The sequence below is a fragment of the Photinus pyralis genome, unplaced genomic scaffold, assembly GCF_008802855.1.
Source record: "Photinus pyralis isolate 1611_PpyrPB1 unplaced genomic scaffold, Ppyr1.3 Ppyr1.4_LG4, whole genome shotgun sequence".
Lineage (NCBI taxonomy): Eukaryota > Metazoa > Arthropoda > Insecta > Coleoptera > Lampyridae > Photinus > Photinus pyralis.
Genome location: NW_022170511.1, coordinates 7,758,471 through 7,772,030, shown reverse-complemented (window position 1 = coordinate 7,772,030; position 13,560 = coordinate 7,758,471). Strand labels below are relative to the sequence as shown.

The following is a 13,560-nucleotide window of genomic DNA, read 5'->3' as shown; positions in this document are numbered from 1 at the left end:
TATAGCAAACGAGCTCCTGAGTATGGCTATAGCATGGTATTCGTATTATATGGCCAAAGTTATACTGAATACGGGTCATAACTAACGGAGATGTCAAAAGGGCCTTTCTTATTTTATATATATCGCAAAATTATGAGCAAAATTGATCAAAGTACGCTGGGTGTTCATGCATAATTATATGGCGGCCAGAATACATTCATTCAAACTTTGAAGGCGCCTGGCAAAGTGTAAAGTCCCACTAAATGATCGGGCTTATTGACGTTTTCGTTCTTTAAAGGTAATAAAAATTTCGAAATGCCTCAAGAACATTTTTTGGAAAAAAAATTCGTATCTTTAAAAATATAAGGGTTGATTTAGCCCCGCTATTCCTCAGCCATGTCCGCAATTCTATATTTGGGCATAATTGGAGAATACTTACCTACCCAAAAGTTTCTACCAACTCTCCTACTATATCAGTCCGTAAACTCGTCAGCCATTTTGAAGCCCACTGACAATTAACGCTTGCAAAACGTTACATGCCTGCATGTAGGTATTACCTTACCATTTAAAGAACAACTGTTGATTTTTTAACGTTTATTAATGCAGAAAGGTAAAGTGCACTCTCACTTTCAAAAAAATAAAAAGTGCAGTTTACGCTCCTTATATGTCTGTCTGTCGGTCCGTCTGTCTGTCTGTCACAAAGGTTCCGGAACTACACCACTTACAGACCTGGTATTGGTGTCATATTCGATCAGAAATAAAAAATTATTTCATGTTTGGGTCATGATGTGTCCATAAGAGCTTTTAAAATCGCAAAAACAAATTTGAATGTGCACTCTTCGCCTCTTGCTCACAAGCGACTAAACGATTTTTTTATTGCATGTGGTGCATTAAAATCATTTTTATTATATTACTTGTGCGAGAATGGGTAAACCGTGTTTAATTGTTGCGGTTTTGCTATAAAAAGGTAGGCACTTTTGCATTTGAAATTTGTTAAGGTCCATTAATGAGAAGCGTCGACTCAAGAAAAGTCTAACTTTAGCAGTGATTCATGGTAACTCTCTCCTTTAAGAATATCTAAAAAATGGTTTCCAATTCCAAGTGAGCATAAGTAAAAAAAATTGCACTTTGCACGTTAAAAAATTGCAGGTCAATTGACTTTTTGCGAGATGTGAATAGGCGACTAATAAGGTAAGAATAAAACGAAATATTTTTGGTAGTGAATATTTATTGTTAGCACAAAAATGTCAGAGACGACTAACTGAATGTACCCACAGAATAAATTAAATTCTTCCCATTGATATTGCTTGGGCACATTAGTTCATTTCCCTCACAATCCAGTCCAGTGATCCAAGACTTGCTATGTATCTAATCCCAAAAATTGATCGCCATTAATTTTCCAGACAAAGACTGTGTTTTTGCCTTTCTTGGGAAAGAAGCCCACTGCATGCATTTCTGTTGTATGGTCCGGCATAAGTTTCGGGAAAAACCATCGAGCATACAGGTTTTTCATACCCATCAGACAGTAATTTTCAATCGTCAATAACTCGGCAGTAAATCTTCTACAAGAAGTCCTATGGTTTCCTCAGCCTCAACCGATCTTCCCGCGATTTTATGTCGTCCTGAATCGAGTCTAGACCCTATCGAAATTGTTTCAACCAATGATTCACTTATAAACAAGATGGTCCGTTAGTACCGTACACCGGATTTTTTCTCCATTATCATAGCTATATAGATAGAAAAGAGAGAGAAACTTTATTTACTAAATAAATACCTGAATGACGCACTTTACATTTTTTCTAGAATCTGCCGAGGCCATATTCTTTAAATCGATTTACGGGACGTTTTGTCACTGTACCACGAAAAGAAATTAATCTTTTAGCTAAAAATTTAATATTTTTGGAGTAAAAAACCATAATTTCTGTGGTGCAAAAATTATATAAACGTCCTGTACATGTGAAATGAAATAATTTGAGATTTAACCTAGTCCTTGAAGAAAAATGGTAATTACAAAGTAGTGATTAGTAAATTCAATTTTATCAATTGCACATAGCTAGATAACGCACATTTTGTAAGTATAGAAAACATCAACAACGTTGTGAAGGTACAACAGCTGTAGCTAAATTTGAGGTAAGTGTTACTTTTTGTTGTAACCTACAGTACTTTACTTGCATCCCTCAATAGCTTTATTCTTCAGGAAAATTCTTTTGAAAGTGGTAATATATTAGCTGATACAATCACCTAGCCGAGAATCCCTTAATTTCGTGCAAAATAATCCCCTGTCTGAAAACCAAGTCACCCACTCAATGGTAGATCAATAATCGATCATTTTCATTGGTTCGGAAACTTTCAGGACTGCAGAATTCTGTAAACTCAGGTTATTTTTTCCAAGTTGCGCTTAATTTGCAACGTTGCATAAGTAACTTAATACGACCGATTTCTAGCGTGTAATTCAAAACCAAAACCCAACAATGAGACTACAGACCGTGTTTTCGGTTATTTAAAATAACGCGATAGATATTTCTATAACACGTGTTAATGCGACAGGTGTTAAAAAAACCTTTAGTTTCGGCGCGTTCTTTTGAAGCTGGCGTTATCAAGTCTAATTATGATTGGCGGTTTTTTAAAGAACTTGCGGAAGGAGATTATGTTATTGTAGATGACGACAAATATTGGAATCAACGTAAAACTAGGCTCTCTAGCCCAATAAAAAAAAACAGTACTCATTTGCAAAACAATGGCGCGCAAATTAGTGTCAAAGTCAAAGTCTTTTATATGCATACTCATCCATCATAAATATTTCACAAAAAAATTCTTACCACTTTCATTAACAAACTGTAAACTAAAAACACTAACCGAAAATGCTTGCCGTTCAACGCTTATAAATATGAAATTCATTAGCGCGCACTCCGAACTGCGACGACGGACGCGAACAGCGAACGCCCACGTTTGAACGACCAGATTATTAGGACTATTAAAAAAAAACTATGTAATTTTAAGATTTTCTTATTTTATTTGTTGAACTCTGCGTGCGGGGTGATTTCTCCACACAAGCTTTTCTTCCTTTCAGGAATTTTGTTTTAATTTTTTATTTCATGTGTTTCGAAATAAATTCTCATCATTCCCAATCATGTGTTTATTCGAACCTTTTCTGCAACCCGGCTAGAGATTCAGATTTCTCCCAACTCTGAAACAGGTCAGGATTAGTTTTTTTTTGTTTTACAGCGAAATATTTGTTGATTTTGTTTTCAGAGTACCTATCTGGTTTTGAAAATGTAGCGTGCGACTGTCATTTCAGGCATCTTGAGAAGAAGACATTTCAGTTGGCGAATTACGTCAAAATTAAGTCATTGTCGTACACGACAATTTCAAAAAAGGTCAATTAATCGTATGCCCATGAAAATTCACAAAGTAAATCTTCTATAGATACTGAATATAAAGTCACTTCTGGCAACCCTCTGTGGTCGGGGTACACTACCCTTAAATTTCAAGGAGGATAAGAAATATGATGATAGCAAAATCAATGCATGCCATATATAGTTGTCTGGCTATGGAAGATTGTTAGTGATAGAAGTGTTTTCTGGGGTAGTTTACAGCGGCCACAGACAGCTGCCATAAAGTGAAACGACAACCTAAAATTGGTCATCTGACTTTCGGTCGCCAAGTCATATTTCCCTAGTCTGAATCCTAGAAAATCGTGCGTCATAATTGGCCGTCCCTGACAACAACTAGAGCAATTAATATCATTATTAAATAATGGGTGTCTCAATACCGGCCATACCGCTTTATTCTTGATAATATAGACACTTACTAAGCTGGAAATGTTTTTACTAGGTATACATACATCATCTCTTGAGACAAAGACTCCGTTGTCCGTTGTCGACTACCGTAATGCATATTCCAATATTAGTCGATCTATTTCCTAATCAATACAATCCCTAAAAACTTATTGCGAAGAACCAGGATGTAGGACAAAAATATACTGTACCTTGCAGACGATTTCACCTCTCCCTATGCGGTGCAATATGCGACACTCGATACAATTCGTCTGAATGCGTGTCGATGAACCCCCCAATAGCTTCTGGGGAATTTCACTACTTTGTCTACCTGAAGGTATCTGACGCATAGGTAACACCTCGAATTCTTTTTGCGTCAGAAGAATGGAATTGGTAATTACGTTTTTTTTTTCTGAAAACTATAGTGGTTAATACACGGATTTGCGATACTTTCTTGATCTCTACCCGTGATGGTTCTATGAATAAGACTTGCTTGATTTTGCACGCTGTTAAAAATGTAAATATGTAAAAATGTAATATACCTACACTAAAAAACACTATTGTGGGAATCTTTGTTCTAGCAATGTTTTGATGTGATTTTAAATCCGCAAAAATGTAACTTGTCATTCAATGCAAATCTACAAAAAAAAGGAAATTATTTTTAATAAGAACTATGGAAATAGTAGATGTTAACCTTCTACTGAGTGCTATATTTTTCAAGCCAAAGATCAACTTGTAATGACCATCAGTCTAGATCATAATAGGAAACAATAATTGAGCAATGAAACTGCTCTGTGCATGAGATGAGACCGATTGTATTAGTGTTCTTTTTCAGGCTTCCGAACTGGGTTGGTTTTCCCTTGCCATGTGAAGACAAATTAGATACATCGTCCTGTGTATTTCATCGCAAATCGACGGACATAATCGTGCGTTTCCCACAGTCGTATTGTTCAAGTTTGTAATTTACGAGATGAGGTTACATTTGCAATAAGAAGTTTACGTAGTGAATCTGAAGAAATGGGACGAAGAAGCCTGGTGCCCCCCGATGGTGGTTGGGGATGGGTTATCGTAGTCGCATTCGCTTTATTTAATGTAAGTAGAGACATTATGCTTGGTTTATAAAACAGAATTTCACAACTTTCAGTTCCTAGTCATACCGGTACTCCAAAATTTTGGCCTTATATTCCAAGGGAAATTTAAAGAACTTGGAATGTCGGCTACGGACGAAACTTTTGTGGTTACCAGTGGATTGGCTATTGGAATGCTTGCAGGATTCTTTTATGGGCCGTTGATAAAAAAATTCAATTATCGAAAAGTGTGCACTGTAAGTGCTTTTTTGACGTCGGTGGGGATTATTTCGATGATGTATGCGGAGAAAATGGTGCATTTTCTAATGAGTTACGGATTACTTACATGTTAGTATGAACTAATTATTTATTTTGTATCAACCTTTATCCAAGCAATTTCGGATTGTGCCACCGGGTCAAGAAAATATAAAAATCGAAATATCGTGAAAATCAAGCTACCTCTTTACTCGCAAACCGACGTGTTGAAAATGCAGCAAATTGTCATCTAAAATCAACTTCCGTCAAGGCCTCTCGTGAATTATAATTTCCAATTAATCGTCTATGACGTAAATTAAAGTTAACACTTTGGTTACCTACTATAAATCCAAATCCAATCACTTGCAACGATTCTTCAAATTTCCACACCTACCGCAGTGCCAGCAACGATACCGTGTTGTAATTTAATTTTGACAATTTAACTCGTGTATAAAAATGGCAACCAGTGGAACGGCTTGAACCTCACCGGTGAATGCATTACACGGGTACTATTTTGTCCACAACTGTACCTATTTAATCCCACTTCTTTTCGGGAGCTGTCAAATTAAATATTAGACGTGACCTAAAATTTCCACGGCCTTCTCTCAATCAAAATTTTGTCGCTCATACCTTATTATATAAATATAAGTTTTATAGGCAAAAGGACATTTCCCATTTTCCAATCGTTCCCAAAATCTTCTCATTGCCATTAGAGAGAACATTGGTATAACATTTGAAAAGGTTGCCATTTTAGACTGTTCATATTCTTCCGGATTCTTTAAAATCTCTCGAATCTCCTCCACAAGCTTTTCAGCTCTCAAAGGCTTTAAGGGAACTTCTGTTTCAAATTTCAACCAAAATCGCCGGGTAGTTTCGCTTTCGACTGAACCTTGGTCACAAGAATCATCCCAATTGCCAATTGCTCTTCTATAATTTTTAACAAAATTGGGTCTTATCTATAAAACAATATTCAATCCTCGTTCGCATTTCAAAGTGAAAGTACTGAGCAAGATAGCAGAACTAGCTCGGAAAGCCTCCCCGCCACTCATCCAATCAGCCCCTAGCACGTTCCGTGGTGAGGAACATGTTACAGGGTTTCCAAGTTTTTTTGGCGCCAGCACCACTGTTCTGCACCGTGCAGTTTAGATGTGATGCGTGTAAGAGGCAGTCGGTGATTGAACAACTTGGCAACACTGTACTCAGTCATAGAGCAAATAATATTTTACTCTATGACTCAGTGCATCCGCCTAGTCATGGAGCGACCTTGTCCACCACCGAAGCACCGTCATTGATGAATATACGTTTCAATTCTTAGTTCAGTCTGGGCTATCATTCCCGTTCGCCTCCTCCTCACCGTCTCTTACAGCCCTTTCCAACGAAGAGAGGCGAAACATTTTTTCGTCGACATCTTGTTTCCATTCACCATTTTGTTTCCATCGCCATCTTATTTCTTGCAAGAATTCGAATGCAAAATAAGGCTTTGCGTTTTTTTTTATCAATTTCGTCTGCAATAATAGATATTTTTTAGCGATTGGCTTAAGTTTGGGAATGACCTCATATTCATACGCGCTGAACAGCTACTTCTTGAAGCGAAGAAGTTTCGCGACAGGCTTTGCGTATACGATAACGTGCATGGGATCGATCGCTATGCCCCAATTGATTAGTTTCCTATTATCGCAGTATGACGTGAGCGGTACCTGTCTAATTATTGGCGGACTCTCACTAAACTGCTTCGTATCTGCTGCCTTACTGCAGCCCGTTGAATGGCACATGAAAGAGGATCTATCGAACTTTCACAGGTCCACAGCAGGTAAGTTTGAGATCTTGTGCCCTAATCTAAATCCATCTGCTTCTAGGCAACACCAAGAGATCCTCAATTTACACGATCAATCTTCAGGAGGGCCATTGCTCTGAAATAAACACAGATGAGATGAACCGAAAGGCCGTATCTGACTCGACAACCGCAATATTTTCCGATCGTAATTTGGTAGTTGCAGAAGAAAAGGACAGTGCGATAAAGGAGTTTTTCTACACTATAGCGCACATATTTGATCTGTCCCTTTTAAAAGACATGTCTTTCTTAAACCTGTTAATGGGTTTATCAGCCGCGGCGTTTGCGGAACAAGCCTTTTCGGTGCTAACTCCGTTTATTCTTGCCGATTTGCACATGAATACTCAACAAATCGCTACGTTTATATCGGTACTGTCTCTTACGGATTTAATATTTCGATTCATTACGCCTTTTATCGGCAACTACTTTAAGGTAACGTCCAAAATGATGTGCATGGTAAGCTTTTGTCTACTCACACTTTCGCGTTCCTGTAAGTGACTTCTGAAAAATCTACCGATTTTTAGCATTATTTTTTATTTCAGGCCTATTTCTTCCGCTGCACCAGTATGAATTCTTTGTCGGCGTGGCTCTTGCAATTGGTGTAGCAAAAGGTGTTAGAACTGTCTACTGGACCTTGGTCCTTCCGGATTATGTTCCTTTAAAGATGTTACCATCAGCAACTGGCATGCACATGGTGCTGAATGGTCTATTTCTATTCATAGGAGGTCCAATTTTAGGAAAGTGCCCACTCACATTATTTGAACACGTTATAACTATAAAATTGAACAGGTGTAGCAAAACATTTAAGTGGCAGTTACGTCAACTGCGTTCTCATCACTAATGGCATTACGTTGGTGGCTCTAACCACGTGGTCCTGCGAAATCGGTTACACGAAGTACATCAACTCAAAGAAAGAAGAAGTAAATTGATGTTTCAGTTAATGAGTGTATCGAGTATTTGTTCTAGATTACGAAGATGTGAAAGTATCTACAAGCATCCGTTGGACATCGATTCATTTATTTGTGTTCTTCGTTCTTTCTGTATTTGATTAGTAAATACTAGTAACAGTCCGAGATACCTTAGTTAGTCATCATCGTTTGAAATAAGGGGCGTTCAAAAAAGGATTGACGTCGAGTCGTCTTTGGAAGTTCAAGTTAAATATGATTTTCCACGTACACAAAAATTCCAAAGGTGTAGCGACAGCAACTCTTTTTGATCGCATAGTACACTGTAAACAAGAAATTTAACAAAATTTTGAGTTATAGTTAGAGTTGCGTATATACGATTAATTTTTATTTAAATAGAGCGTTGAATGTTACACAAAAGTCTCTTTAATTGTATTTCAGGTTGAAAGTGTACCGTGTGTCGTATTTTGGGGTTTTCGCGACCCGGCGCCACCATATCTGAGATTTGGCGCTATGTTGGTGTTTTTTAAATGCAATACTATATATATATATCTTAATATCAATTTTTTGCATTCGTTTTCCTGATTACATTGATGTATCAGAACCTACATTTATTTATATGCATAATTATGTAATATATTTTTCACAATTTTGAAATGGCGTGTGTTTTTACCGTCAGCCACATTTATTGGTTGGTATCGGCTGCCATGGATACAATAAACAAAACAAAATCTCTCCATAAATCCATGGCCTACTATTTAAAAACCGTAAAAAATAAGGTTTTATCTTTGGTTCATTGCTAAAATTAAAGAAAAATATAGGTTGTGATGCATCACTGTAATCACGAAAAATAATGCAAAAAAGTTTACGTTAAGATTTACAGGGTGTTGCAATTAAAAAATACCTAGTTTGGGTTAAATCTCAGAAACGGTGGATAAATTTTTGTGACATATGAGTTTTTGGTAATTTGTTAGGGTTGTGTCGGCCCCTGAATTTGTTTTTCACGATTGTTTATTAGTGTAAGGGTTGGGTTGGTTGAATTGGATTGGTTCATTTTAAGTGTGTTTGTGAGCCCCTGAAAATAGGAGTCCTTGTTGATTGTTGACTTGGATTTTATGTAGTGTATAAGTGGAATATATTTTCATCTGCATTTTTTTAAAGTTTTGAGACAACAATTAGGTATATATACCTACGGTATCACGGCAACTACCCAAAGTTGTCAGAAGCGATTCGCCGTCTTTTTGGCCAACACTCGATGACATGACATGTAACTAGTTCTATCACAGCCTTTCAAGACGGATCTGTATATACCTTACACATGTGATCAGTAATTCTTTTGCTCTGACCTAAATTACAACCATGAGTCATACCAAACTTAATTTGAACTGCACTATAAAATAAAACTATTCGAAATATCATTCACATCACGAGATTGTGGTTTGCTGTTGCTCCTCGTGTGAACGCGACCGACACACTCTTCTTACAAGTTGATCTAGCAACCACAATACTACACAGCCCATCGACAGAAGTGAGGCAGTTTGAAGAGCGTAGATATACGTGTCTGTATAATCGTGAACGAAACCTGTTAGAAAAGTAAGTAATTAATAAGAAACCGTGTTGACCATTGCAAAACCTGTTTACCTATAATTGGTCCAATCGCGATTGAGAGCACTCCGTTTAGAATCATCAAAAATCCTGTGGCGACGGGTAGACGCTCAATATTAATATACTCAGGCAAAACTAAAGATTGGAACACCGCTCGCGCTCCTTTCGCTAACCCTACCAATATCGATATGGTTAATATCACTATTCGAGTATCACAGAAAGAGATTAGCACTGGAAGAGGAAAATTAAGACAGATAAACGCGAAGGTTCGAATTTACCTTGCCTTCCAATGCATGACACAATCAAAGTGGTCAGATACATGTGCTTTGCTGGCAAGTGTAACCTGTGAGAGATGAGTGGAATTAACAATCTTCCCGTGATATCTCCCGATGCCTGTATTGACATTGCTAAGGCAACGTCGTCCCGATTCAGTTGCGTCAGTTCTGCTAGGACGAACGGGTTGATTAAATTGAAGTTTAATTCGGCCACGTAAGAAATTGACATTCCTACAATTAGGATGACAAAGCTGCTTTCTTTGAGTAGCTCTAAATTTAGCAAAGCCTTAATTTTACTGGTCACGCTCAATTTTAGTTCGTCTTTAATTAAGCACCGCACCTCATCCGCTGTGCCATCCGCTGCAACATTCTGCTACAATATTAAAACGTCAAATTGAACATAGAACATTGGCATACCTCACGATTTGGTTTACTCTTTCGATATGGTGGTCTAAGCAGTAAAGCGCCAGCCAAAGAGTGAAGCGAGATGCCGGCTAATATTAATACTGTCCCTTGCGTGTTATAGTTGGCAAGAAGAAGATTTGTGACCTGTGGAGTTACGATGGGCAGCAATCCCGTTCCCGTTACCGAGTAACTCATCGCCAGTGTCAATCGTTTTTTGAAATACGTATTTATCGCCAACGAGACTGATTGAATAATCAACCCCTGCCCAATGCCTAGAAAAAAGCGATATTATTCAATGCTAATAGCACTTGGTTTACCAATAAAGATGCAGAAGGTGCCCAGCAGATATTCATACCTACTCGAAAAATAGGTTGCGGAAACCCCGACACTAACAGCCAGACTGCCTGCCAGCGCTACTTGCCTGAAACTGAATTTTTTTAGCAGAGGCCCGGCCACAAAACCTGCAGTCTTGCCGATATTAATTGTTCTTGAGTCGAGTCCACTTACAAAATGTACACATGATGGAATTATACAGGTGCAGTAGGAATGAAATTTGGGTCGCAGAAATGTCTGCCTCCTTGAACGGCTTTTCGTATATTAGGCCGAAGCATTGCACTATTGGGGTAATGGATGACTGTAATGTAAAACAATTATTATAGTCGTATACATATAAATCATTTCAGCTCAAGGGAGGATTGTTGTTTATGGTATCCAGATGCCGAGAAAATTTCGCTCATTTTTAATTAGAGATATTTGGTTACAAGTGTGAAGTCATTAGGACCACGCTTAGATCGTAAAAAGTTAAATCAGCTGAATTCCAGTGGGAAGGAATAACCTCTTTCGTTACAGAACTCGACCTATAGGCAGTTAAAGCTGTTTTGCCTTGCATATATTATTTACAACCCGAGCTGAGCAGAATACTTTCAAAAAGTATGTGAATACTAAATAGTAAATACTTTACACAAATCAAAGGTATTTGAATACTAAATACTTTTACGTCCAGCACAAGCGAATACTAGATACAGATACATTGAAAAGTATTCAAATACTTTAAAAAATAAGTATTTAAATACTTTAGAATGTATTCGAATACTTTCTAAAGTATTCGAATACTTTCAAAGGTATTCGAATACTGTCAAAAGTATTCTAATACTATCAAAGGTATTCGAATACTATAAAAAGTATTCGAATACTTTGAAAAGTATTTCATTAACTTACTTTGAAAAGTATTCGAATACAGTAAAAAGTATTCAAATAGTTGTCACTCAAATACATTAAAAATTTAAAATAGTATACTAGATAAAAATCTTAATATTACTTAAAAAATCAAGTTATACTTTGTATGGGGTTAGCTTTTTTTATATTTCTATTGTTATATACAAATTTAAGCGGAGTAAAAGCGTATTATTATTATTATATTATTATATAGGAGGTACCTACCAGGACCTTTCTTATACCAGTTATATCCTTAAGAATACGTGTACCAGTTTTCAAAGCGTCGTGCACATGATACGTACGCCTTTCTGAAATTAATCCTAGCGATTTTGGAACAGATCCATTTTTGACCATCCGTTTGTCCGTGTGCATGATAGTTGTTTAGAAACGTGCGATCGCTTTGAAAATTGGTACACATGGTCTTAAGGATATAAGAAAGGTCCCTATTGTTTTTAAGTTACGTAGACTATCGAGTCAAAAAGTTTCACTCCAGGATCGTTCGGTATACAGTTGTATCGGATTTTTATATTTGATTTTGTGACAATGGAAACTTTCCCTAAACATTTCTAAATTGTTCTCAAATATTTGAATAACTTAAAAGTACTGCCTTTTTTTGAGGCCGGAAAAAAAAATTGTCTGAGATCGACCGGGAAAAAATTTTCTTATAGAATGTGGCCTGTAGAATCCATAATTTCAAACAGTTTCCAAGATTGGGCTACTATTTCAAAAGTTACAGCCCTTTGAATTTTTTTTTCGAAATTGGTTTCTAGTCTATAACTTTTGATTGAGAAGTCTGATCGAAAAAGTACGAATTGTTTTGGATTCTACGCACCAAAATTAATAAGAAAAAGTGTTTTCCCGAGAAATTTTGGTGTAGTCGATTTTTGGTAAAAAAGGAAGGTTATACACTGCCTTTTTTTGGGCCCCGAAAAAAAAATTGTCTCAGATCGACCCGGAAAAAAAATTTTCTTATAGAATGTGGCCTGTAGAATCCATAATTTCAAACAGTTCCAAGATTGGGCTACTAGTTCAAAAGTTACAGCCCTTTGAATTTTCTTTCCAAATTGGTTTCTAGTCTATAACTTTTGATTGAGAGTCTGATCGAAAAAGTACGAATTGTTTTGGATTCTACGCACCAAAATTAATAAGAAAAAGTGTTTTCCCGAGAAATTTTGGTGTTGTCGATTTTTGGTTAAAAAGGAAGGTTATACACTGCCTTTTTTTTGAGGCCCGAAAAAAAAATTGTCTCAGATCGACCCGGAAAAAAATTTTCTTATAGAATGTGGCCTGTAGAATCTATAATTTCACATTTCCAAAAAAAAAAAGTTCTAAAGTTACAGCCCTTTGAATTTTCTTTCGAAATTGGTTTCTAGTCCATAACTTTTGATTGAGAAGTCTAATCGAAAAAGTACGAATTGTTTTGGATTCTACGCACTAAAATTAATACGAAAAAGTGTTTTCCCGAGAAATTTTGGTGTAGTCGATTTTTGGTAAAAAAGGAAGGAAGGATTCGAGTACTAAATATTTGTGAAAGTATTTGAGTTTCAAATACAAATACTGCTTCCATAAAAGTATTTAATTACAAAGTATTTGAATACTTTAAAGGATTTGAATACTAAAAAGTATTTACAAAATCGAATACTGCCCAGCTCTGTTTACAACGATATATGGCACACAAAAAAACAATAATTGGAAACTGATTGTTTGAACAGGATGGTGCACCCGCGCACTCAAAAATGTAATTGCAATAAGTGGGGTGGCTCAATCCAAGTGGACTTGGTCACTCCATAATAAATTTTAGATTCCTACTGATTTAAATGAGCATCATTTTATGCTTGCGATAGGAAAAGCTCCTAAATTGGACAATTCTTAAATTGATTCACAATAGTGAGGGAGAAAAGTCCAGCGGGGTTACTTGAAATAGTATAGTAAGTACACATAATACGTAACAAATACCTTTATAATCAACAAGTGAATTTAGCATTAGCACTCATTTATTTATTTAAATTAACAACAATGTACTTACAGTGATCAACACAGACGAAATCACAATCATCCATCCGTAGCCACCGTCAGGAGGTTGAAAACGTTGAACACTCGGCATCTCAGGAGTTGCTTTTAGTCAATGGGCCCACTCCAATACAATTTCAAGGACTAATCTTTTATCAGATACACAACAAACTTCCATACTATTAAGTTAATATGTAATTATCTACACCAATTTGTCATTTAACAGTCATGCACCTT

General features: G+C 36.6%; 2 protein-coding genes and 1 long non-coding RNA gene across 7 annotated transcripts; 1 reads left to right on the top strand and 2 right to left on the bottom strand.

The window, feature by feature from the left end:
• The first annotated feature begins 990 nt into the window (after positions 1-990).
• Positions 991-7,978, top strand: LOC116169269 (monocarboxylate transporter 1-like). 2 transcript variants are annotated; one of them, XM_031485318.1, is made up of 9 exons: positions 994-1,080; positions 1,129-1,170; positions 4,591-4,847; positions 4,900-5,170; positions 6,606-6,887; positions 6,934-7,398; positions 7,451-7,645; positions 7,698-7,828; positions 7,875-7,978. In XM_031485318.1, exons 3-9 carry the CDS (start codon positions 4,773-4,775, stop codon positions 7,887-7,889), a joined length of 1,434 nt encoding a protein of 477 aa, XP_031341178.1. In that variant the 5' UTR covers positions 994-1,080; positions 1,129-1,170; positions 4,591-4,772; the 3' UTR covers positions 7,890-7,978. The 2 variants fall into 2 exon arrangements, with proteins under 2 accessions (XP_031341177.1, XP_031341178.1); XM_031485317.1 differs by having other exon boundaries at positions 991-1,170.
• Positions 2,970-4,591, bottom strand: LOC116169283. 3 transcript variants are annotated; one of them, XR_004144918.1, is made up of 3 exons: positions 4,221-4,591; positions 3,968-4,167; positions 2,970-3,917 (listed from the first exon to the last, which is right to left on the bottom strand). It is a non-coding gene; the product is annotated as an uncharacterized LOC116169283 (long non-coding RNA). The 3 variants fall into 3 exon arrangements; XR_004144917.1 differs by having other exon boundaries at positions 3,968-4,393; positions 4,450-4,591; XR_004144916.1 differs by having other exon boundaries at positions 3,968-4,591.
• Positions 7,905-13,478, bottom strand: LOC116169270 (monocarboxylate transporter 13-like). 2 transcript variants are annotated; one of them, XM_031485320.1, is made up of 7 exons: positions 13,340-13,478; positions 10,606-10,732; positions 10,416-10,559; positions 10,111-10,370; positions 9,697-10,066; positions 9,455-9,649; positions 7,905-9,395 (listed from the first exon to the last, which is right to left on the bottom strand). In XM_031485320.1, the coding sequence occupies exons 1-7, from the start codon at positions 13,415-13,417 to the stop codon at positions 9,238-9,240; spliced, it is 1,332 nt and encodes a 443-aa protein (XP_031341180.1). In that variant the 5' UTR covers positions 13,418-13,478; the 3' UTR covers positions 7,905-9,237. The 2 variants fall into 2 exon arrangements, with proteins under 2 accessions (XP_031341180.1, XP_031341181.1); XM_031485321.1 differs by having other exon boundaries at positions 9,697-10,063.
• Between the last annotated feature and the right edge of the window lie 82 nt (positions 13,479-13,560).

What these genes read in the sequence shown, in the direction of transcription:
- LOC116169270 (XM_031485320.1), bottom strand. Translation starts at nt 13,417, where the DNA reads ATGCCGAGTGTTCAACGTTTTCAACCTCCTGACGGTGGCTACGGATGG. An exon ending in AGAGTAAACCAAATCGTGAG is followed by an intron (nt 10,067 to 10,110) that starts GTATGCCAATGT and finishes TTAATATTGTAG; the next exon opens with CAGAATGTTGCAGCGGATGG. An exon ending in CGCGATTGGACCAATTATAG is followed by an intron (nt 9,396 to 9,454) that starts GTAAACAGGTTT and finishes CTTTTCTAACAG; the next exon opens with GTTTCGTTCACGATTATACA.
- LOC116169269 (XM_031485317.1), top strand. Translation starts at nt 4,773, where the DNA reads ATGGGACGAAGAAGCCTGGTGCCCCCCGATGGTGGTTGGGGATGGGTT. An exon ending in GAGTTACGGATTACTTACAT is followed by an intron (nt 5,171 to 6,605) that starts GTTAGTATGAAC and finishes GATATTTTTTAG; the next exon opens with CGATTGGCTTAAGTTTGGGA. An exon ending in CTTTCACAGGTCCACAGCAG is followed by an intron (nt 6,888 to 6,933) that starts GTAAGTTTGAGA and finishes ATCTGCTTCTAG; the next exon opens with GCAACACCAAGAGATCCTCA.